The sequence below is a fragment of the Haemaphysalis longicornis genome, unplaced genomic scaffold (assembly GCF_048455015.1).
Source record: "Haemaphysalis longicornis isolate Haplotype H1 unplaced genomic scaffold, Haemaphysalis longicornis Haplotype H1 scaffold_7, whole genome shotgun sequence".
NCBI classification, from domain to species: Eukaryota; Metazoa; Arthropoda; class Arachnida; order Ixodida; family Ixodidae; genus Haemaphysalis; species Haemaphysalis longicornis.
In genome coordinates, this window is record NW_027526422.1 from 64606984 (window position 1) to 64632848 (window position 25865).

Sequence of the window (25865 nt, forward strand, 5' to 3'; positions counted from 1 at the left end):
AGCCTCATGTGCAAACCATGCTACCAGCTGGGCAATCTTGCTGAGTGTCGCTAGGGGTTGGCAAAGATCAAAAGATTATTTCTTTGGTGCTTACTTCAACATTAATATTTTAGTGTTTTACAACATGGATTTATTTGGTGTTTTGAAACATTCCGGCTTAATGGGACCTCCAAAACTTCTTGCTGGGTAAAAAATGCTGCCTTCTGATCATGCAGCATTGATAGCGCAAGATAGTATCACTGCTAGTGCGATAACTGCAATCAGAATCGCGTTGAGAAGTGTGGGATAAAAAAGTTCCAACTTAACAGTTGCCGGATGCCGATACAATCAGACACACTATTTCCAATCACGAGTTAAAGATTTCTCACGGGTTGCGAAACGAGCCTGTCAAGTATGCAGTTGTTTTGCATACAAGGTGTGACACTGTTGGCATTGATATTTACATTATATACATCTAACATTAAACAAATTTTTGCAGCTATGCCAGTCCTATTTTAGTGTTGTCTTTAGTACTTGTTGTCTCCAAAATACTTGACTAAAGTATGTGGTTCAACACCACAATGTAAGATATACTATTAGGTGAGGACACAGCTTGCAAAACAAACGTGTACTCGTCGTTTTAATTAACTCGCCAAACTGACGCCTCTGAGACCGTTGACTGCAGCGCCCTCCAGCGGCAAAGAAAAGAAGCTGCCCGAGCACCGGCCACTCGGAGGTGTTCGGATCTTTTCGGCTCCTTGTTGGGCCTTCTCGGCAGCTTGCTCAATGTCTCCTTGCCGCGGCTTGGCTGGTTCCGCCGGCTGGTGGAGCAGACAGTAATTTGAAGAAAGCCATGCGAAAGCCTTTGTGCTCGCCCCAGTGTTTCAACGGGACTTGGGCAGTGTTTTGAGTCGGTAACAATCAAAAGTAGTTATAAAACCCTAAACCGGAAGGAATATTGTGCCACGGTAGCCGTTGAGCACTCACACAAGTGAGATTTCATGCTTGCGCAATGAAAAAATGGGGTGCAACTGCCTTATTGAGTATGTACTGCAATGACTGGCAAGAAAACATGGCATTATTTAACATTCCCTGCGATCCTAAACGAATGAATGCGTGCCCTGCAGCCATCTCTAGCAGAAAATGGTGCTACTTTGCAGTCAGCATTTCTCTGAGAGTGCGGTTGCGCGAGAGGGTACTTTTTAGAGCTTGGAGGGGAAGTACTACTGAATGTCGAAGAGGTGCGCGCTCGCAAACGATGCACTGGCGTCGATTTTACCGTTGGCTACAGCCCCCCAGCTACTCAGGACAAAAAATTCCCCGCATTTCCCCGAGGGGAAGAATGTGAAAGTGCGAATGCACGAGTTGAATTTGCGCGGTTCGGTAATGTTCGCGAAAGAGAGATCACACACACACACACAACTACAAAGAAAGAAAGATGCATTTATTCACAGACACCTATTTGTGTTGTCGTTGTACTTGATTGCTAGAGCGGATCTCAGCTTTGAAATTTCGTGTCAGTACTCCTTTAAGTGGGTGCATTAGCCCTTCTCACGCCCGATTCCTGGCCAATCCCCCACGTGGGTATGTGTCATGTCAGCGGCCAGGCAGCGCGCGCCCATCTCTCCCCGTTGCCAAGGAAGACGAGGAGATTCCTGGCCAATCCCCCATGTGGGTATGTGCCATGTCAGCGGCCAGGCAGCGCGCGCCCATCTCTCCCCGTTGCCAAGGAAGACGAGGAGATTCCTGGCCAATCCCCCACGTGGGTATGTGCCATGTCAGCGGCCAGGCAGCGCGCGCCCATCTCCCCCCGTTGCCAAGGAAGACGAGGAGCGCGCGCACCCGCAGCTGTTGCTATGCGGACGGCGGCGGACACTTCAGGCTCGCTTAAGAAGTGCATTCGCACTTAACCCACAAAAAAAAGCGTCTGCTGCTGGAACAACGCCCTGACATACAAGGAAAGTGGCCCAGTTTCTTAAATGGATTAAATTATCGGCACGCACACTGATGTTTCTCCGTCGTAAATGACGTTGCACAAATCGGGTAAGTTCACACACGAAGCAGCGGAGACGAAGCGATGTTGTCAAAGTCACTGCCCGTGTCCAGTGTTCAGAGGAGCTGCGCGTGCGTCTAAATGAACTTGGGACGCCCGAACTCCCGCAGCTGTTTTAACAATGCAATAAATTATGCGTTAACATCGCGCTGTGTGAGCTCACACGGTGAGCTCACATGAACAACGTTGTTTTACACGCATGCCGCTGGTGCCTGCGACCCACCTTGCTCCAGACAATCTTTGATCGAGCCACTTGAGGCCTAGGACGCTGCGAAGCTTAGTTAGGAGTTCTGCCACCAGATGTCCTTTCAATCAAACGTCTACATGCGGCGCCACCAACTTTATTTGACAGATTTTCGGGCTGCTGTGTCCACACCTAAAAGTGTATCTTACACCGTGTTCAACAATGAACTGATAATCAAGCTGTCAGATACAAAATAGCTTGTCAATTTTACTTTTGTACTTGGTTTTAACATGGATGCAATTTCTTGACCCCTTTTCATGGGAAAAACATGCACGTTGGAGCTGAGAAAATGCAGTATACTGTCATGTTCAAGCCTGACACATCGTTCCCCCTGTTGCTGTTGCACTGGTGTAGGAGCGAGCGATGAAGCCCGCACAAGACTTCACTACCGCCCCCGCAAGCAACGCAAATCTGGCCTCAGCACCGTGGAGATCCAGCGCACCCTTGACACCCGAGGAGGGGCTGCCAGGTACGGTGGCGTGGAAACGTTCACACAAGCATGAGGAAAACCACAAGAAATGCTAATTGCCTTTTGAAGACGATAGTCCTTCTTGGGCTAATACTTAAACGCAGAAATTTTGGTCTGTGTATGTCTGTCTGTCTGTCTGTCTGTCTGTCTGTCTGTCTGTCTGTCTGTCTGTCTGATTTGATTCAGCCACCTGGCCAAAGTGAAACAAAAGCTGCGCAATACCCACAGCCAAATCTAAATGTCTAAGTCCGGTGGCAATGTTCATACCTGTCAACACTATTGAACAAGAACATAACATTACGCAAATACAAGGCAGCAAATCAATACATAAGTGATATTTGCAGTGTTCCTTTATTAAACGTTTATGGATGCTTGGTTTTTGCCATAGAAAATAAAATACTACATCAACGGCAGAAACCGTCGCCTGCTGTTGCCCGCGCTACTTCCTGGCGGCATTTAAGAAATCTAACGGCAATAGCAACGAAAGGTTCCACTAGATAGGATCCACGTTTTGCTTGGAACGCTCGTGGAGTAGGACAACGGGGTTCTATAGACGTTGAAGTAGGGTGCCTCGATTCACGCGCGTCTCCGCCGTACGGCAGCGCTGGCATCGAGGCACCCGACTTGGAGCAGTGGAATGCGGTAAATTTAAACTGACTTGAGCAAACCTCTACCGTGTTTACCTTGGGAGGAACGAGACAGGAGAGGAACAGCATGAGAGGTTAGCGGGAATGAGAAGGGAGGCATTTACTTGGCAGGGGTGCCAGTTGACTGTCGTCTTTCTTCGACATTTTTTTGTTACTATGAAAGTTATAGCCCATTTTCAGAAGCATATGCAGACTCTTTCTGGTAGGTGGTAAGAAATGATAACTAAATGTCGTTTGGAATTATTACCCTCAGAGGCACCTGTTGTTTAACGGGCGTAATGATTCTGTCTACTTCTTGGGATATTCCTTGTGACGGCCAAACGTGATATTATTTGTTTTGTTTTTTTCTGCATTGAAACAAGGGTTGCAGCCACTTCTCGCAGCCGTGCAATCGCAATGGGAACTCTCAATCGCAATGGGCAATCGCAATGGGAACATTCAGTGGGTACGAAAGATGTTGACTTGTGTGAACTTCCTCACAGATGCCCATGCACAGGACATTTGGGTAGGGCTATACCTTTGGCATTCACTGCCATGGCTTCATGTGTCAGCAACTGCATGGTCCCTGTTAAAACGCGTGGAGTCACTGTGGCTTAAAAAAAGGAGACGCCAAGAAAACCCAATGGTGATCCGCCAAAACATGTTTAGCATCTTAATAGAAATTCATCAGCTTTTAAAAATTAATGAGAAGGATGATCAGCAAAACTGTGGTGCGCTTTACTTCAATCAAAGCGTCTATGCGCATACATACCGTATTTACTCGCGTAATCCTCGCACTCGCGTAATCCGTGCACCCCTAATGTGAGCCACCAAAACATGGATTTTTTGGTTCCTCGCATAATCCTCGCACCCCCAACTTTGCAGCGGCAAAAGTTGCCTGCTCGCGAAACCCGCATGGTGCACGCGCTCTCCAACGCGTGCCCTCCCCCGCCGCCTCTCCGTTCGGCGGAGAGCGCTGTGTATCCAAGGCCATCCAGGCGCCCTAACAACCTGCATGGCTACTCCCTAACAGGCGCCCTAACACGCTACTCACACTGTCCTTGAGCCGGTTTCGCGCATGTTTCGCGTGCGTGCAACTAGACTGTGTTCGCGCAGCCCGCTGTCGTGTCGTCGTGTCGCCGTCGTGGTCCCGCCGTTGAGTGGCAGCAGTCAGTAAGTCACTTGCGTCAGTGGTGGATGGCTCAGTGCTGTTTTGAGAACTTTTTGATCTAATTGTTTTGTGCTTGGTGCCGCTTCGCCATGGGGAGGAACGCCAGCTACACTGCCGCTTTCAAATTGAAAGCGAAAGAGTACGCGATCGAACACAGCAACCATGCCGCAGGCAGGCACTTCGGCGTCACCGACTTCAACGTGCGTTACTGGAGTAGGGCACGCACATACGACGACGAGATAGGGCACGCGCCAGAAAGCAAAGGCGGTAATTTCATGATCGCTGATTGACGGGAGACTGTTTACGTTGTAAATAATAAAATAAAAAGAAATAGCTGCTGTTGGCAACACTGAGCTTACCTATACAAAAACGACCGCTACATTTAGCAGGATTGGCATAAGGCAAATTGGCAACACTGTGCACTGGATTTTTTTTCCCCGTTTTTCCCCGCATAATTCTCGCACCCCTAACTTTGCATTGACTTTTCCGAAAAAAAAGTGCGAGGATTATGCGAGTAAATACAGTATACAAAACTTGGAAGGGCCAAATTCTAAGGGACAAACAAGGAGCTGTCCGTTCTCTTCTCATGGAAGCCTTAGCCCGCGTATTGACAACAGATGGGAATTCCACAGTATTTGCAACTTCTTTGTGAACTACGTAATTACGGAAAGTGGATGGAAGCAGCTGGCGTAACAATCATCTTAGTGGCATACTGTCATATAATTTGCTTTCGGATAAGTTCGATAAAACAAGGGTTACAGCCATTTTCTGTAACCGAAATCTCTCTGTTGGCAGCCATGTCTCGACAGCAGATAGGGATTCTGTAACGCTTACGTAAAACTTTCCTGTTAACTAATTATGACAAATATATGAAACTCAGTGTAATGGTAGAGTCGTCTTAGTGGCCAATTTCAGCATTATTTTTTCAGAGAGACCTACATTAGATTGACAGCTACAGGGCATACACAAGAAACTGGAAGTGAAAATTTTTAACAGCGGAGCTGTTGTACAAGCCGTGAGTTTGACGTTGCAGGGAAAAAAAAGAATACCAAGAAAATGCCGAGCGCTTGTGAGCGCGTACCCCGCGGTGACTGCCGGAGTCCCTGGCTCGCGCAGTGATAAAGCAGAAAAGAAAGAAAGAAAACTTTGCTAAAACAAAAACAAACAAAAAAATCCAGCGCTGCCTTTAAGCGCTTCCATGCATGTAAAAAAAGAAAAAAAGAAAACTCCAGCGCAAATGCTACAGATGAAAAACCACCCTGCTTGGGAGAGGTCACCGCGGCTCCCCATTCTCTAGAACCCGTGATGGATAATTGGAGACATGGCTACGAGTGCGGCAATCCTTCCCGAGACGGCTTGCAGATTCCGCCTCCACTGCTTCGAGTCGATAACGAGGAGCTGTTGGGAGCCTACAATGCTGAGGATGACTTTGCGTCCACCACTCGCAGCAAAGAAGAAAACGACCTCTTCGATGCATATGACGACGATTACTATCACCGCAACTGCGCAAATAAATAATGATACTAAAACGTAACTATGTGTCTGGCAATGCTCACCAACAACAACTTCGCCATTCAAGTCTTGTGCGTGAGTGCAAGCTTCTGTGAATTTTTGTGCGTTGGTATGACACGTAGATGGATGAGCATTGGCCATCGCTGGAGGTTAGCTGCAAAAAGTGGACGCTCGCAGGCGGGCGCGCAAGTCGGAGCCCAGCAGTGGCGGCCCGACCCCGAGCAAACGGCGTCCGGGCAGCAGCAGTGGAGGCGGTGGCGGGGGCAGTGGTGGTGGCGGGGGGCGAGCCATTGCGGAGGAGGCCGTCCCCGAGCGCTGCCCCGAGTGCGCCCTCCCCCTGGAGCACTACGGGGACGAAGAGCTGGGCCTGTGCATCGTGCTGCTGGCCACCTTCGTGCACCGGCAGCCCGCCCTGGCCGCACCCCTGCTCCCCGAGATCCTCCGCCTGGTGGCCAGGTAGGACACCTCGCGCAGCACCACGCAGTCAGAGCTACTCGACATCACCACCACTTGCAGAACTGCAGTGCACTAGAAGGTAAGGTGTGTCATGCGGGGGAAAACCAGTCAAGAGCCAGGGTGTCCCATTTGCGATGAAAAAAATGTATGGAGCACAGGCGTTTCCCAGAGAACTCCTGTTTCAGCCAGCGCCACCTATAAGTTTTTAAATCAAACTAGGCAGTTATTTGACGGGTTTTATAAAACTTTAATCATGAAACAAAGAAAGAAGACTATTTAGTGTATTAGATAAGGATGAATTTAACAAACAAAGCTTCTTCTAAAACCAACTGGTAAGCATCGGCTGCCAGGGGCGCTGCTTACAACGGGAGTTCCTCAGCAGAAATTTTCATCGCAAAAGGGACCCCCCTAATCAGCCCCGAATGACACACCTCTCTTTTCTAGTACACTGTAGCAGAATTTCCCGCAGGCCCTGTGCGCCAGAAACCAGACAAGAACTGCTGGTAGCAAGCAGAAGCAGGTTAACTAGCCTGCCGTCTGTCGACAGAAAGTTGAAGTAATGCTCAAGCACTTGCAGCTGCTGCCGTAAGTCATAAAAGGACTATGGAAACACGAGTGAACAGTACCTAATTTGGTGTTTCCTAACATGAAAAGTGAGCGTTATCTTATTAGTTTGTGTTAATAAGTAAATGTTTAGCAGTAAAATTTAGTTTTTGTCCCTTAGGAGCCACGCCAATACGCTTGCCTCTTGGCTACATTGGAGAAGCGGTGCTTGCATGGCCTGAATCCCGAAGCGGAGTTTCACGAATGGTGTATTTCGAAGAACTCTTTATGGAGTTTTATGCTAACATGTACTAGAGGGACATTTGTTCTGTTCTGTTCTCTTCTCTTCTCTCTCCTCTTCTCTTCTCTTCTCTTCTCTCCTCTCCTCTCCTCTCCTCTCCTCTCCTCTCCTACAGAGTTGCATCCCAGGTATATTACCCGTGGCAACATGAAAGGTGAGTTGGCTTTGCTTCCAAGCCTTTCTGCGTTGGGCATGACTTTCATCTTTATGAGTTGCCACACTGTAATGGTCAGCCTGCTTGAAGCTTACTGCAAACTGCTTCTATGTTTTCCTCGTCACCTCTCAAGATGTTGTTTTAGCACGCAAATATTCTATCTACCTCCTGCTGCTGCCAGAGCTGCAATTGAAATTTATCTAGCAGTAATTTCTTTAGGGAAATGTTGCTTTTGTATGTGACGTAGGTTTTTGGTTCACTTTTTAATGCAGCATTTACATGGCAATAAATTTTGGTCAAGCTTTACAAGCATGGCACTCCTGCTGTGAATTTTTAAGCAAAAGATTATTTTTTTTTTTGCAACAAATTTTGATGCAAACTAAATGAATGGTGTGCAGCCTTGCGGCATCTAGTTTTTGGACATTTTCTTTTATTTTTGCTGCAAAAACAAAAAACATTTTGCAATGTGAGGAATTTAGCTGCTAGAAAAACTGTTTCAGGGGTTTTAGCCCCGCATACCAAGCGCCTTGACACATTTTGTACGCGAACTCCCAGTTTTAAATTGAGGGTATGTTTTTGGTGCAAATGCAGATTTTTTGCTTACTCGCTGTTATCATGACCAGCAACATAAACAAAGAACAGAGTCAATCTTTTATCAAGATCACAGATAAATGGTTTCTGCCTGCATGCACTGTATATGCACTACATATGTCAATGCATAGTTACAAGAGGAACAAATGAAGGAAGGGCAATTATTTTTATTAATGGCAGTCCATCTAATTTTCCTTGAGTAGTTAACTGACTGAAGCAGTTGCTCTGTTTTCGACATCAAGGCTGTTTTGGAGCATGCCTTTTTCAGACACTTCAATGTTTGCCCCTAATGAGCCGGGCTGGCTTAAACAAAAGGCCACTTGGCAAACTTTGGATTTTGCAGTGAGTTTCAAGGGCTTGCTGGTACGATGGAGCTATATTTTCTTGTCATGTTTTTTTTGTGCTAGCCTTTTTGTTGTTGTTTTTTTTCGAAGTAACTGTGACACAGTCTTTTCTTCTTCTTTTTTTTTTGGTTCCTTCTTGAGCCTTTGTGGTTTTTGCAAAGTTGCGGCTAACTTCCAGAAAATGTTTTTTTCTGCGGATTGCCAGTAGAGAGAGCCGTAAAGAAAACAAAAACCCGAATGTTTTTTCACTGAAGAAGAAGCTTGCCCCTTTTTTGCCTTCCCCCTCCCCCAACGATGTCGGCTTGCATGCCTGTCAAATGCATTTCCTGAGCACCCACCGCCGACAAAATTCACACCCAGCAACGTTCACCTGCCCGGGGGTTGCAAGAGCGTGGCACGCCAATTCATTAGGTGCACCCTGCACCAGCTTTCCACCAACGGCATCTTTCAGCAGATATTTACGGGCAACTTCGGTGAGTGCCTACATGGTGGCCCCTGCATCCCTTGTAAGCCCATTCATTTACAGTTCAAGTTGTGTGTTCGTCTCTCTTTATGTGTATATTGTCAGAGCCTGAGCTTGACAACACTTAAGAAGACAGTTGATGTTTGATTGTGCAGTTACTAATTTGGGAACATTTAATTGAATGTACCTCCAGCTTCAAGTGACAAAGAAAAGTAAAAGTACAGCCCTTAAGCTCGATAAAAACTAGAAATGAGTTCAGATTTTTTTGTAGAGTTTTCTGGAGCCGACCATGACGATTCTCATGTGTAACTTTCCTGTTGCTACACCAGTGGAATCAAAGAGCGGCGAAGCCTGTGCTACGATGTGTATCGAAAAAAAAAAAAAAGCTCTACAACTGGTTTTTTTTTTGTTGAGTTAAAATGCAGGCATTGAGAGAACTGCGTATAGAAGTTCAGTTGTGATTGTTTCGAGAGTAGATTTTAGCATGCTCATTTCATTTTGAATACTTCACTTATAAAGTTGTACGTCAAAAATGAATGTCTGCGAAATCTAACTCATTGCATTGTTTGATGAAAAAAAAAATGATTTATCGTTACGCTAAATTTTTCAGATTGTTGAAAAATGCACTGCATGCATTAAGGCTTATGACATAGTATTCATACAGATTTTTAAAATCGAAATAGGGTGACTGTGTGAAACTGTGTAACCTTACACCCAGTATAGTTTCACCTTCTCTCATTTGAAAAATTGTTAAACCTGCCTGTATCAACGGTGATATCTGTAATGGCTGTCACTACCCTCATAAGCTGCATCAGACTGTTTAGTTCACTCATTTGCACCCTGAAACGGGAAATGATTTCTTGATTGGCTAGTTTTTTAAGGTTTCAAGCACTTTATTACCCCTATTCTGTTTCATAATGCTAAATTTAATTATGGACCTCTTTGAAAATAATGGGCACGGCCTCTTGTTTTGTAATGCCAGCATATACAGGATTCTTTAACACAATATACATGTGCACTGTCTGACATTCACAAGCAGCAGAAAAATGTTGGACTACTGTGGTGAGGTGCAGGTTTAGGTGCGGAAACATCTAATCCTACAATAATTACAGCATAGCGTTGCTTTGTGAAAACAAGCAGATAGAGGCTCCAATATCTTTTACTATTCAACCATTACACATTGAGCGGTACATATTTCACAGGTCACATAAGGTTCCTTGAGAAAGGCCGCAGTTAAACATTGACAAATGACGGTTAGGTTATTGAATATTGATAGTACTGACAGTGTAAACAACCAGAGAGAATATATTCAATGTAAAGCACTTTATTCTTTCAACAATGAGATTGTAATATTTTTGCCCTTGTTTTTTTTTTAACAGATGCGGACTTCTTCAAAGTAATGGCAGCCGCTCTGGCAGACTTCAACGAACTCAACCAGATCCAGCCCCTCATGATTCTTTTCGAGGTAAGACACTGTCACATGACTTGTGATAGCATGGTTACTTTCTCAGATACACTGTGCTTTGTCGCTGAATGCAGCAGTCAACGGAATATATATATTTTTTCTTTCATTGCTCTGTCAGGCTTGTAAAACTAGCACCATGGATTACTGCATCTACAATAGGTCTATTGTTATTCACCTGTATGCACGATAAAGTTACATTGTTGTCTGTATGCTGAACATTACGAAAGTGTAGTCACTGCAGATCTATTAACTAATTCCTTTGGTAGAGAGGCTTTAAGTTTACGATGTGATATGATGCTATGATGCAAAGTGATATTACAAAGTGTAACAAAGTATTACAAGGTATTACCAAATGGTATGGTATAAAATTTACAACCAGTTACAATGAACTGCAACTTGAGCGTGCACATACAAATGAGATTTCACTGCTACGTTTATGCCTAAAATAATGAATTGCATTCAGTTTTAACCCTCTCAATGCAAGGGAAAGTAACATTGTGTGTCCAGGAGAAGGCGTATAGTGCCTTTAAAGAGGGGAAATTCTTCTCTTGCAGGAGCTCACTGAACGCAAGCACGTGGCCGGTGAGCAGCTGTTGCAGGTTTGCACTTTACTTCTACTTCATATGCTCTGCATTAAATCGGCTAACCTAATGTGAATAACTGTGTAATTGAACAAATTTACACGATGCAAGTAACTGTGGCCCTGATACTTACAGTCAGGTATCACGAATCGGTTCTGGCTTGCAGCTGAGTGACTTTAAAAGCTAGGTCTTGTGAAAACAGGCATTCATTCACAAGAGCATGAGTTTCATCATCATCATCATCATCATCATGGTGCACCGTAGCTTTAAAAAAATTTGCTTGGTGATAAGAATATTATCTGTGTACAGGAACTGGTAGAGGGGGTTGGTGCATCGATAAGTAAAACAACTTTTGCCTTGATCTGCATTTCATTTTCTAACCAGGCACATTAAATGAGAGAATGAACTGTCTTCATTTTCAGACCCCATGACCGTAGGCACTGAAATACTAGAAGGGATTGATGAATACAACAATCTTGGACAACCTTTTTTTTTTGCTTCGAGTTTTTGCCGCGCGGCATATGAGAGGTGGTTTAAAGATGGGAGGAGAGAAGAAAGTAGGAAGGCAAGAGAAAGAGAAGAAAGTAGGGAGAGAGGGGCTGCCAAGAGCACAGATGGTCACGAAAGTTTTTGAGTCTGCAGGTATTCATGCAGTCCGGTGGCGTGCAGAAAGTCCATCAGCAACCTGCAGTATCTATCTTCCTGCACCCAGCGGTTGTAGTCATCCGATTTATCCCACCGCAGACCAACCTTTCTGAGCGCGTCGTCTCAAGCTGTCTTTTCTCCCGCGCACATCCAAAAAAGATGCTTGGCATCAGTTTCAGCTGCCGGAGTCGAACACTTGGGACAAGTTCCTGGGTCGTTCTGTGAGTGTCCCCAAGCACGAGTGACCGAAAGTGTGAGGGCCACCCCAGCCTGAAGCCTCCTGAGAGAAACTTCCTCCACCCAGGAAAGATTAGGGGGCAGGGGGCAGACACACGGGGGAATCAGGGCGTGTGTGTCCCTTCTCAGAAGAGATTTCCGGGCTACAAGACGGGAGCACCTATCATGAGGAAGAGGGCTAGGGGAGGATTCAGGTGGGGATGAAGAGTGGGAAAGATGGTCCGCTGATTGGTTCAGTATATTCTGACTGTGCCCCTGTACCCAATGTACTCGGATCATTAGCTGTGGTGTTTTGTGGAGGCTGTGAATCTGCTGGCATATCTGAGGTGTCTTCTTCACTGGCTTCAGATGCTTCACAGCACTGAGTGGGTCTGTGTATATATGTACCTTTGTAATGTTATGGAGTGCACTTGCAGCATTGGTTGCACCATGCACATCCTGGCGCTTCAGTAGGAGCGGGTCTGGATTGTCGGCAGTGTAACAGTGCGAGCCTTTGATTTCCGGGTGTGTGGCATTGACGAAAGCAGTCCGTCCTCTGTCTGGCAGAAGAGCTGCGTCTGTGTACAATACACAGTGACCTTTAGGGACTGTGGTATCAAAGATTGGCACTGGTTGGTTGCAGCAACGAAGCTTCATTGTATTATTGGTTGTCATTGTTGTGTACCGCCATGGTAGAAGACAGTCTAAGTTTGAAGTCACGGGAGTGTGAATGAAGCGCTGCGGCCATTGTGATATAAAAACGCTTGAGCTTTCTTGCTTCTTCACGCTGGTTTATAAGCTCGGTTATAGTATTGAGCTGGGCATGTTCCTGTAAGATTGTAAAGTTGTTACAGCCAATCTAAACCATGAGAAGGAATTTAGGTGTAGAATTACTATGAGCTGAAGAGCACTAGGCAAGCACTTTGAGCAGTAGGCTGCCTCTGCAATTGAAAAAGGACGTACTGTACAACTTACTAAGCACCTCGAAAAAAAACTTAGGCAGGTCGTCGTCCCAACGATCCTTGGAAAGAAGAATGACAGGAGCTCTGCTTAGGGATAAGAAATGAGGATCTTGGCGTAGGAAGCAAACTCGGGTGGAAGACATTCTAGCTCAAATTTAGAGGAACAAGTGGCAAATTGGGCTGGGCATGTAGTGCGAAGAACTGGCAACCAGTGGACCATCGTTGGGGCAACAGATACCGAGACGGGATTACAGAATCAGAAGACTTGTAGCTCGGTGGAGGGGTGAGACAAAGAAATTTGGGGGCAAAGAGTGGTGGATTCGTGCGGTGTAGGCACCCCATCCCCTCGTTCCCCTTGTGTACCCGCACAGGTGCTGGGCAACGTGTCCACCTACCTGGAGTGCCTGGCCCCCGAGGGCAACGCGCTCCTGTGGACCGCTTTCTTGCCACAGCTGGACGCTCTGCTTAGAAAGCTGCTGCTGTCCCTGCCGCCGGCCGCCCCCGCCCCCGCCGCCTCCTCGTCGGCCGGCGCCGCCCCGGGCACCGCCCCCCTGGGTGCCCCCCTCGAGCCCCTGCTCAAGCTGCTGCTCTGCGTGCTGCGCGTGCCCACTGTCAACACCTGCAAGGTGCTCAGTTGCCGCCGGCTGGCTGGCTCCCCTCTCTCTCCCTTGCGAAGTGTTCCGCAGCACGGAGGGTTCCACAGCACGCGCTCAAACTCAGCAGCAGAGAAAAAGAGCGGAACAACACGGACAAACAAGCCAATGGGCAGGCAGGTTAAACTGACCTTCGTCTCAACATCCCATTGCTCAGCAGCAGGAACGAGCATCAGTGCAGTTCGTAGGAGGCGGATCGAAGCCACTAGAAAGTGCAAGGCAGAAGCAGATCACTTAAAGGGGCCCTGCAGCAGTTACCACTGACTACTCGGCATGTATTTTGTGGTAAAGTCGATTGTCCCAGCAATCTCCTCCCGCAAGAAGTATAAAAATTCATTCACTATCACCAAAGTAATATAAGATGAAAAATCATGCATAATCGTTCCCTCTCAATTCGACTGCAGACTACGTGACAAAAGCTGCGCGCTCTCCCGAGGAAGGGGGCGTCTCATGGTGCTCTCTTCGGCCGCCTTCAATACATCACAGGCCGGAGAGTTTTCTTTTTTTCTCCGCAATGTGGAAGGTCTATTTTCGGTCTGGCACAACAAAAAAGCAGGCATTGGTGCCTCCTCGCAAGTGTGTGCTCAGGCTGGTAGGTCGTTTTTGAGGCGTTGAACGTTTATTGTCAAGTGGTCTCGTTGAAAGGAATGTATGGAGTTCGTCACTCAAATTCCTCGCGCACTCAAAATGCGAAAGAAATGCGAAAATGTTGGTTGGTGCACAGTGCCGACGATGGGGTATAGTCCCAGGAAATGCGAGAAATAAACCATGAAGTTGACCAGCAACACCCAATAGGACAGACACCACTGTAATGATGTAATTACAGTGGTGCATAATGAGGGAAATTGAAGAGAGCGTGGTGTTGTTATTCCCCGTCTTTCACAGCGATTTGCGAGCTTACCGCTTCATGTGCACGTGTAATATCTGGCTCAGGTATTCCTGGCAGTGTAATCTAAACGTCGCGCAGGTGTATTTGCAGTGCTCAAAGTGTGTTGCGGGGTCCCTTTAAGAAGTGCTTAGGTGTCCTGGGAACTTCGCCTTAGTTATATCTTCGACCCCTCTCAGTTGTTTCAAGTGCTTGAGCAGCGAGGATTGGTTTGTAGGAAACGATGAGTGGCCATCAGGGAATTTCGAGGGTAGAACATGGCGGTTGCAAAACATTTGCAAAGAAAATCAACCAAAGAGTGGTTCTCTAAAAAGAGTGGACGAAGACAGGACAGTGTTTGTCCGCTCCTTCTTTTTTGCAACTTTTCAGTGAGAGGGTAGGGAGAGGGTGTGCCAAAACGGGGAGGGAGTGGCTTTTCTTGTCCATGGACGCAAACAACGGGGAGCCAGACTAGAGCAGTTCCGCTGTAAAAATGCTTTTAAGTGCAGAGCACTTTAGGGGCTTGCCTTGCCGTCATAGCTCACTCGCTGGACCCAAGTAGAGCCACACGGCGTTCCGTCGTAGCGGCTGTCTTTGCGGCGTAACAAAAAGGCTTCGAAAGCCAAGCGCTTCATATAGTCATAAGCGTTTGAAACATGTGAACCGCTGGTGCTTGTCCTACATCTCCCTGTTGTTTAGCGCAAAGAAAACTGTTGGTACATTTGAGGCAAAATATACGTAATTAACCGGCAGCGCCCGCGTTCATTTAGTTAGGAACGCTTGTTGGGTTGGTTTTTATGATAGTAAGCGAAAAAAAGTGGCAGTGCAACGCCGGCACGTGCGGGAGGAAAAGGAAGCACAAAAGTAACAGAACTCCTGCTGGCGCAGTCTCAGGCAGGGGCCGCGCAAGCACTGCAAAGGCGGTAAGTTCGAATTGCATTGGGTGGTAGCAGTGAGTGGATAACGGTGCTACAGCCCATTGTGGCGAATCACTACTCTGCACTTCCGACAGCTTTCACATTGAGTGGAACGGCTTTAATCTTTCGTTTCTGTTCAGTACGTGCAGTGTGTTAGGTGCAGAAGCTGTCAGTGGTAACTTGTACGTGTGCGTTTTGTTTCAGTCTATCCTGGACCCATTCTCCAAGATTTTGAGCTATGCCATCCAGCACTCCCTCATACAGTACCAGCAGCTATTGGAGCTTTGTCATCTCTGCAACCGCAACATGTCGAGGGTACGTACCCTGCCCAAGTACTTTTAAATTGCACGCTTACCATTGAAAACTAACCATGTGAATGTGAAAGGGCCCTGACAATCCAGCTGCTACATTTAGGAGTTGACCGCTGTCTGTGAGCCACCTCTGGCGATCAACTTGATGGCCTCCTCCAACATCCTGCCATGAAAATTTTGTAACCCAAAGTGAATTGATATGTTTTGTAATCAGGTACATTATGCAAACGCAATTCTCCTGCCTTTTGCTGCATTTGCATTTGCCAATACGTCGCTCCAAATTCCACAGTTCTTCAGCCATTTTTAGGTTTTATGAAAACACCCCAGAAATTCATGTTATTCGAAGGTTGAAGCCATATGCTTTGTGTTAAATTTTTTTTTTTCTTTTTTCCACATTACCCAGGCAGAGGTTTATTCTGTGGTCTGCTGTTTGTTGCGACTGATGCAACAACTAAATCTTTTGCATTATTTTCCAGGAAAGAGACAAACAAGTATTCACACGAACGGTGGTGTTTGAGCTCGTACAAGCACTTAAATTCAAGTCAGCCATTCCCGACGAAAATCTGCTCGTCCTAGTCCAGGTGAGCACTTGCTCTCCTCTTTTCCATTACAGTCCCCCGCCCAGTGTTCAGTCGCTCAAATTTACTTTATTTATTTCCCAGTTTGTTCTCCAAGACACTGGAGGGATCTTATGCCCGAACGTGATTGTCGAAGACCTCCTCATTCCGCAAGACCTTCAAAACAGCGTAGGTTCTTCTCCGGCTGCTTGTGAAAGTGGGGCAGTGTGCAGTGCTTCCAATTTGTTGCGTACTCTCCTGTGCAGTACAACACGGGTGCGAGTGAATGCATGCGGCAGAACCTCAACGAGGTGTTGGAATTTGTGGCCGACGTTCACGCACTCATACGCATCAAGGTAAGACATGAGAACCCAACTGTAACCGGTTGTTATACCTCTGCAATGAATAATCATGCGAGTTTGAATGACAGTTGCACACTGAACAATTCTTGGAATCGTAGCTTCAGAGATGATGCTTTTATTTGTCTCCAAGTTTTGTTGAGGTATTGACGTGTTGCGGTTGCTGTTTAAGTGACAAAGGCTGACCTTCTGCTTATTAGTTGAAAAGTTGTCGATGGTGGTTCAACGTTGCCTGGAGTAAATACTGTTGAACCTATCGTTATATTTTTTTCTGGTGGTGATGAAGTATAGTCGAGCCCACTTACAATGGCTGCAGTCATAACGAGCTTTTGGTTATATTGAACAAGCATCATCCAGCCATCATTGCATGCACTTAGCCAGTGGCGTTATTTCTCAGCTAGGATGAACGTGTGAGAGAACACAACTCAATGACAGCGTAAGATCAATTGTTGCAAGTATTCGCAGTCACGACTTTAAAGTGGCCCTGCCTCCAGAATAAAATGTACCCTGAAATCTACAAGAACAGATGCCCTCACTGCAATCTACTAGGCACTCTCCAGCACGTCATAGGAGAGTGCAATTTCTCCAAAGACCGCCCCCCACCTATACCCATAAGTAATTCGCCTACTATCCTCACCGTTGACGAGTGATGGGAGATCTTGCTATCCAGCCCCGCCCTGGAAGACCAGCTCCGACTGATCCACAGGGGCCAGGCGGCCCTGGAAGCATATGGAACCCGTGAAGAGGGAGCCACCCCATCGGGCGCTTAACGCGCTCTGTCTGACCATAAAAGTTGTTTCCTCCTCCTCCTTCACGAGCACAGACTTTCGAATTAACGGCTTCGCCGCCCAACTGATTTGAAAGCTGATAGCAGCAAGCAGGACAAAGTGACACGAGGTGTTCGTATGCTTTTGTTATAGTGCAGGCCGTCGTTTCTTTCTGTCATTGCTGTGTCATTGCTGCGTCATCGGCAATTTTTAATATAAAACAAAGGAACTTAAGTTTTGTTTGTTTTTACTTTTTAGCCCATATTACTATAAAGGTTTCACATATTACGGAGCGCACTTAAAACGAATCAATTTAGCAGGATGGTCAAGTTCATCGTAAGCGGGCTCAGTTGCATCAGTACTTGTTTAGCAATTTTGTTGAAGCTGCTATCATTAGGGTTGCCACCTGCCTGGTTTTGGACCGGCCTGACCGGTTTTTTAAACAGCGGGCCGGTTGCCGGTCCATACTTAGAACCGGCCGTCATTGGCCGGTTTTTTGGCCCTTGTGCTGTGATTATGTCCGTTTTAGTGTTTTAGAATTGATTGATTGATTGTGGGGTTTAACGCGCCGACGCAACGCAGGCGATGAGGCGCACCGTAGTGGAGGGCTCCAGATTAATTTTGACCACCTGGGGATCTTTATCGTGCGCCGAAATCTCATACACACGGGCGTTTTTGCTTTTCGCCTGGTGTTTTAGAAGCATCACTTCAACAACTAAGACGATAAATATATGTCAACAAAGCTGCGCGAAGACGCGCGAGCAGAGAAAATACGTGGGCGAGCGCGCTGCCGGAGATGAAGGGGGACCTAAGTGAGGAGCAAAACAACGAAATGCTGCCGCCGCAGTCCGCAATTGCGGTTACTTTTCAGTGAAGCACATACAGAGCAATAACCAAGCCCTCATTCACTTTCAGTACAAAGGTTATGTTGAGTTCTCTAAGAAAATGCTACAATAAATGTCACTGCATGTCAAAAACATGGCGTCTTTTTTTCAACACAAATTAAACATTCTATATACCAGCCCCTCCCCCCCCCCTCTCGGAGAGCCCGTTTTTTTTTTTCAGGGAAAGGTGGCAACTCTAGCTATCATTGTTGTCAAATTGGTGGAATGACTGAAAGGTGCGAGCAGAGGTGAAAGAGGACAATGAAATTTGAGACAGAAGGGTTCGAGCTTACCGAGTTAAAGAACATATGCAGACATACTACCAATGATGAAAGAAGAGTCACAGCAGGTTACTTTGAAGCGCACTGCGTTGAATTGACCCTTTTTTCATTCAACTCCTCGCCGAGCAGTGTCGAACCATGCTTGTGAAACACTGTTTGGTGCACGTGCGCAGAGCAACTTCCACGGCACGGCCAGCCGGCTGAACGAGGAGACCCTGGGGGGCCAGGTGAAGGCGGGCATGGCCCAGTACCTGGCCCTGGAGATCACCCGGGGAAACGGCCGCGACAACCGGGCCATCGGGAAGTACCTGCCCTGGCTCTACCACCCGCCCTCCTCCCTGCAGCAGGGGTACGCACCACCTGTGCAACCACTTGCACCAGTCGTGCACCACTGGTGGCGCCGCTTCCCCCCTCGGGGGGGAAAAAAGAACACGGGAGTGGAAGGGGGTTTATCTGAATCTGTAACAACCTTACGGGCCAGTGTTGGAGTGTCGGGATAGTGGCGCCACCTGGTGGGGTAGGAAAGTAGCAACATGGAAGGCTAAGGCAAGAGAATCGTCAAGGACAGCTTGACGACAGAGATTGGAGATGGAGCAACATTGATGAGCGTTATGTAATACAGTAAAGTTTGTTGAGACAAACTTGCATGTTGTTAGAAATTAATCATAAGGGGGACTCACCCGATCACGTTCTTATGGGACTTTCTAACTCATGATCCACGGGCTTAAAAAGCATTGAGTACCGATACGAAAAGGTTTACAGATCAATAAAAATGTTTCTAACAGCCTAGTTTGCTTCATTTAAAAATATATCACAACTTCACTAAAATAAAAAATAAACAAGAAACACATTTTGTTTTATCTAGTTATCGCTAGATGGCGCTAGCAATCTTGCAAGCGAGAGCTTTATATATTTTTTAAATATCAGGACAGAAGTGACATATTTCCGAAATAAGCAAACTGGGCCGTTGTGAACATTTCTGTGGACATGTAAATATTTTCGTATTGGTGCACGATGGTTTTTAAGCCCGTGGGTCATGTAGCATTAAGTCCCATAGGAATGTTAGCAGGTAAGTTCCCATTAAGGGGATGTTTTTGAATTGTGCATGCCACAGGAGCCATACATTAGTTGATGTTGTTACTGATATGTTATTTTTTATTTTAACGCATTTCTTATTGAGGCCATGGCTCCACATTCGACGTTCAAAGCTACATTAAAAGAATCGCAGCTTTTCCAGTGGCGCAATTGTGTGGTACTAGTGAGCTTGTGCAGTTGCCGTGGCAATGAGGAACGGCAAGTGAGACGGCCCGTGCGGTGCCCATTGCACACGCAGCCCCAAGGAGTTCATCGACTGTGTGGCCCACATCCGGCTGCTGTCATGGCTGCTGGTGGGGGCGCTGATGCACAGTGCCCTGCTGGGAAACACGGCCAACCTCGTGTGCCAGCCGATCCCCCTGGAGGCCAACGGGCACATCGCCGACCACATACAGGTCATCCTGGCTGGCTTTGCCGAACAGTCCAAGGCAAGTAGGACACGACCATCTGTTTGGTTTTTGGGGTGGGAAACCGGGTGTTCTGCGCTTCAACGCTTGGCTAGAGAGATTTCCTGCATTTGTGAGTCTTTTCTACGCTAATGTATCTGTGTGCAATGAAACTTAAGTGTACGAGAAGTCTGAGCCGATGCCAAACACTTCCAAAGTCAGCCTGAAATGTTGATTGATTGATTGATTGTAGGGTTTAACGCTCCGACGCAACGCAGGCGATGAGGCGCGCCGTAGTGGAGGGCTCCGGATTATTTTGACCACCTGGGGATCTTTAACGTGCGCCGAAATCTCTTACACACGGGCGTTTTTGCTTTTCACCTCCATCAGAAAAGCGGCCGCGGCGGCCGGGAATCGAACCCGCGACCTCGTGCTCAGCAGCGCAACAGCCTGAAATGTTAAGCGCAAGCTTTGAGCTCCTGTCGACTTGTTCCATTCGACTTGATAGGGACCATATTGCTGACTGCCAAATCATATCACCAATCTCGCCGTGGCCTTATGTGCTTTTTTGCGTGCGAAGCTAATGGTCACCTTACGTATTTAACGGGTGCAGAAACCCCAAGATGTGTGCATGTGGACGCAGAAAAAGGTGCGAGTGCCTGTTGCGAAAACGTTTTGCACTAATGAGTTCATGCTAGCCCGTAAACTACAGCGCACAGATTAAGGCTGGCCAACATGCTGCCATCAATGAATTGCAGCTCTATTCGTGTCATCAGTTTTTATTTGGGCCTCTGAGAGCCTGGGCTCAAAGCCATGTGGCTTAGTGTAGATTCTTTTTTTTTTTTTTCCGTCCAAGCAAGATGACGATCACCTTGTAGTTGGATTCAAAAGCATTCAATGCCGATTTTGACAGCCACCTATAGCCTGCCTCCCCCAGCTCAATAACAGATTAGTCCTACCACATTGAGAAGTCTGAAATTTCCCTGAGGTGTGGGCAGCAGTGGTAAAAGGGTGAACAGGGACAAGAGGCGCCACAACCTCCACAAAAGTTTTTGATTTTGTGTGATAATTTATGATGTAATGAACCTGTCAGGTGAAAGGGGATAAGAGACACCACAACCTCCACGAAAAGTTTTGTAGTGTGAGCTACACTGGCTGAGGTTGAGCAGTTTCGCGTGGCTCCTGGAGAGCCGTGCTGCGCATGTGCGAGGAGCAGTGACTTCACACGGTGCGCTGCAGAACGTTGCTCGCTGCCCGACGTCTCTCACGCACCCTACGCACCCAGCGTCATCACCGACCTCTGTTCCGCACATGGCGGCCCAGTCCACTTGATGATCATGTGATGGGTGTCTGGGTGTGGAACTGATGGCTCGTGCGTCGGAGCAACACCGGTGTGCGCCTGTGGAACCAGCTTAGCTCTGGGGCGATTGGTGACGATGTGCCAGAGCTGCTTGATAAATATACACGTGTCGCATAATGCGTATACCGTGAGTGTGTGTCATTGAAGCAGCAGTAAGCGTGATAACCAAGGTAATCCTGGACAACCAGTAAAGCTAAGAATAACCATCTAATTTAATTTATGATGTAATGCACCTGTCAGGTGAAAGGGGATAAGAGACACCAGAACCTCCATGAAAAATTTTTATTTTGTGTTATAATTTATGATGTAATGGACCTGTTGGTTTCAAATTTGACTGGCTAGAAGCTTCTATATTATGCACCTCCATCGACACAACCACCAGTCCACTTGATGTCAGAGTGGCTGTGCCACCATTTCTTGGCGTGTCGAAACTGGCAGTAACAATGATTTAAAATTGGCTTCAAACAACAATTGATGCCCGTAATTGCTGGACGGCGTCTTAGCCTCTTCATTAAGCTGAGCTTATTATTTTTCAGAAACCAAACTTTGGTGTCAGTACTCCTTTTACAAAACAGTGAGAGTAATGGGGTTTGCACTTTGTTTATTTTTCAGGCTTCTGTCCTCCACATGTCATCGCTGTTCCACGCATTCATTCTTTGTCAGGCAAGTCGTGTTTTTATGTTTTACGGCCATTACACAGCTACTTACCGCTATTATACACAGCTGTTTTAGTGTGCGTTGCCCTGGCGTAAGAGAAACAATTGCCACTCAGTTCTTCATCTGTCTGCTTATATTTCCAGGAATTGATCATACTTGTTGACTTTGCCAGCTTATGTTCTGGCGCCGACATGTCACCATAATTTTTTCTGAGGCAATTTTTTTGGTGGTGCGAAGAACTGTGAGTGCAAGTGCTACTTAGTAACCAGAAAAGGAGTTAAAACTCGCATTGGAAGATAGTGTTATAAGTAGGCACTGGAACATTAGGCACGAAAAATCAAGGTTTTAGGTGCCTATAATAGGCACTGAAAAGTGCTATTCAGGCAAATATAGACACCAAGTACTGTCGTTTTGGCACATATAGGCTCACTTAATATTTTCTTCAGCAGCGTATTTTACGGCAAATTTTTTACATGCAATAAAAACAGCAGACAAGCCCTGTGCTGTGGAAAAGGGATTTTTTCTTCATGAAAATAAGCCACACAAGAGGTGGCGTTTTAACAGATTTACTGAAATGCAGGGTGATTCAACAACAAAAAAAGGGTGTAAGAGCCATGACAAACCAGACCCATCTGAATGATTTGCTGCTTGAAGTTGTCTCCTTTCAGTCAATAATTCTGTGGGAAAAAAAATGCTCAACGTTCGCTGAAGTTGGGGGAGCGTGCTTAACTTTGGGACACTCGGGCTTCTGAAGCAAGAACAGTCCTTGCAGAGCATCAACTCAAAAAACCTAACAAGGCATATATAACACAAAAAAGGCATTTTTAGGTGCTAAAAAGCCCATATATGTCCATATATAGTCAAAATAGGCGCTTATAGCCACAATAATCTATTGCTTAAAATGCTCCACTTCCAGTAGTTCATGCTTATATGTTAATTAAATAGGCTTGATATGGACTCAATGGAAAAATAGGCATTTGCCTAAAGTTCCGGTCTCTAGTTATAATGTGCAGTGAAAGTGCAGTGAAAATTCGTACTTCCTGCATAGTTTTTAAGATGTCTGGGCCTTATTGACACAAAGTGGTCCTTTTTGAAGTGCATACTATCTCTGAAGTCCTTAATAAATGTTGTAAAAATTTTCTGAGGGCATTTATTTCTACCAACTAAAAAACAGGTTTTTCTATCACTTTCAAGAGCTCGTAGAGAACTAGCCGAAATGTAACTGCTTTTGTTAGACAAACCCCGTCACACAAATATTTTATTTAGAAGACAGGAAAGCAACAACTGCTGTTTGTATTTCCTATTAAGTTTTCTCTTGAATAGTGAGGAGTATGAAGAAAGTACGAAATGAAATTGCTTTTTATTAACTTGGTTTTACCTATCGCCAATATCATGAGACATCTTTTGTTCTTGCTCAAAACAAACAATAAAAGCCGAGCACAAAAAAAGCAAACTTCAGAAAAAATTCTGCAGAAATTCAGAGAATTATCTACTAATGCGTAGCATTCTTATGCCGCTTGTCTTGAGTGCAAGTTTTCTCCAGCCAAATTTCTTGGTTTTCCTAAATCAGCAATTATCACCATTTATGCTATTACGACGATTAGAAATGGAAGTTTTGCGAAATCTACATGATTGTGGAGATGCAGGGCATTACACGGTTCGACATTTTTTGTAATTATGTTATATATTTTTAATTTTTTTAGTTTTTCACCATTTCGTTTGAGCAATTATCTCCATTTACGCTATTATAACGATTACAAGTGAAACTTTTGCAAAATCTGCATTATTGTGGAAATGGCATGCGCTACAGGTTTTGCCATTTTCTGTAATTTTCAAATATATTTCTTATTTCTTAGTTTTTCAAAATTCCATGCAACCAGTTACCTTCATTTATGCCGTTATAGCAATTACAGGTGGAACTTCCGTGATAATTACATTTTTGTGGAAATGCAGGGCGTTACACGGTCCTGGCTGGAGGGGTATTCGGCAAAGAGTGCTACGCATTAAAGAAGATTAAGTGTTGCAGTAACCTTGTGTTTATCATTTCACCCGTGTTGTGTCTCGGCATTTCTGTCATCTTCACTGTGACCAAGGCGCACAGCATCTCATCGACCGCTGTGCTTGCAGCTGTGGACCATGTACTGCGAGCACATGGTGTCGCTCAACCCACCTGGCAGCGAACAGAGCCAGCTGTGCACGCTGACCCTCACTGATTTCTGGATCAAGATCACACCGGGCATCCTTCAACTTGTGTGCCACTCCAAAGTGGCAAGTCACGCCTTCTTCTTTCCTTCAGAGCACGCACCACATTGCCATGGGTTATCTCATAAGTGCGGTCACTTGCATACAATTGGTGCGTCTGGCATAGAGTCCATATGGCGGGTTATAGTAGATATAGTAAAGGGGACAAAGGAATCTAAACATGAGACAAGGGGAGAGACACTAAAGGGCAGGACAAGCACTCCTCTTCTTTTGTCTCATAATTCAGTGCTTTTATACCTCCACCAAGGTTGGACTGACTAGCTTAACCCCCCACGCTTGAGAGCATACCGGATACTTGCTGATATGAGTGCACACTAAAATAAGGGCGCCTACACGCTCATGTGAAGGGAGTCGGGCTCTACAGACTCACTTGTGAGTGGAGGTTCACTTGTGACATGAGCTCGATGTACGTTAAGTTAGTGAATCTGAGTCCGCAGACACACAACAGGCATTGTAAAGTTCCTAACCAAGCATTTCCAAGCTTGGGGGCAGTTTACAGCATACTTCTATTTCGTGCAAGCTTTCAGCTCTTCTTGTTAGGTGTGGCTTAACGTGAGACTGAACCTCTCTTAAAGTGTTGAGGAACGAGGCAGTGTGCACTTTGCTTCATCACGCATCTCCCAGCTCTCCACTGGCTTGTATGTACTTTCTGCTTCAGTGGTGATCGTCTTTGTTCTGCCTCTTCTCCCTCTCTTTGACCACCTCTCTCCCTCCCCATCTCTCTCTCTCTCTCTCTCGCTTTTTTGCACCCCCTGCTGGATGCTTGCAGGAAGGCCATTCTCAGGTGTGCACGCCAGTTACTTGTTTTGCACGAGACGCTGCCCCATTTACGCCATTGCTTGCTCTCTTCTGTTATTTGCCTTTGTGCTTCTGCCATGCAGCAGTTGGAAGCATTTGCACTAGGAGACACATTCTTTGTGTAGAATGAGATGATAAATACGCAGAAGGAGCAAAGGCCAGTTGTTTTAAACATGGATTGGGGAGCTTGCGTTTGTTCCAGATGCCATGAAGACGAAATACAACCTTGTTTGATTTGAAAGGACTAGGTAGCTTTTGGTGCTTTGGTCAACTTCATTCCAGACCCAAAAGACGTTTTTAAGAAAAAAAAAGTACTTAAAAACTTCGAAATTTCGCGCTACACAATATCCCTGCTGATGTAATAAAAAGAGCACAGTTATATCTGGATGTGACAAGCCTCTACGTGAGGAATTCCTGGATTTAACGAAGTTTTCCAATTTCCACCACCAGAGAAGTCCATGTGTTTGCGCCCTCTACGTACCTTGATGTAACGAATTCGCTACACTGACGAGCTATTGCTTTTTTTATTTTTATGAAGAATTGGCTGGAGAAATGCGCCAATTTAACAGACTTCGTCTGACCGCAAACTACTGTGCGTTTCCAGTGTGAGTGCGGTGTCAGTAAAGTGCTGACAAAGTGCTGATAACGAGTAAAGTGCTGATAAAGTGCGGTGTCAGTAAAGTGTCGGTGTGTGGTCACGTGTCTCCGCTGCCATTTGTGGTGTCAGTTTGTCGGTGATGAGTTCTGCTGCCAGAAAACGAAAAGCTTTGTCTTTTCAAGGCAAGTTGGCAATTTTAAATGCCGTCACCGCCGACAAGAAAGAAGCACGTCGCAGCCGCCAGCTACAGTATCCCAGCTAGGACACTCCCAACAATTTTGAGTGCGGCAGAAAGCGTCAAGTTCGCGAAAAGGCGCCCTTTCAGCTTACGTTTTGTCCT

General features: G+C 46.1%; 1 protein-coding gene across 1 annotated transcript in view; it reads left to right on the forward strand.

Annotated features, from left to right (window-relative positions):
* Nucleotides 1-25865, forward strand: part of Unc79 (UNC-79 domain-containing protein) — a 109710-nt gene that overhangs the window by 76374 nt on the left and 7471 nt on the right. Inside the window, exons 41-56 of the mRNA XM_077677602.1 lie at nt 2631-2745; nt 6232-6510; nt 7470-7508; nt 8804-8916; nt 10286-10371; nt 10926-10970; nt 13147-13401; nt 15415-15525; nt 15998-16102; nt 16184-16267; nt 16345-16434; nt 18543-18718; nt 19703-19892; nt 21823-21873; nt 23995-24139; nt 24903-24913. Of these exons, the coding sequence (XP_077533728.1) occupies nt 2631-2745; nt 6232-6510; nt 7470-7508; nt 8804-8916; nt 10286-10371; nt 10926-10970; nt 13147-13401; nt 15415-15525; nt 15998-16102; nt 16184-16267; nt 16345-16434; nt 18543-18718; nt 19703-19892; nt 21823-21873; nt 23995-24139; nt 24903-24913 (1895 nt within the window). The remainder of the gene's footprint in view (nt 1-2630; nt 2746-6231; nt 6511-7469; nt 7509-8803; nt 8917-10285; nt 10372-10925; nt 10971-13146; nt 13402-15414; nt 15526-15997; nt 16103-16183; nt 16268-16344; nt 16435-18542; nt 18719-19702; nt 19893-21822; nt 21874-23994; nt 24140-24902; nt 24914-25865) is intronic.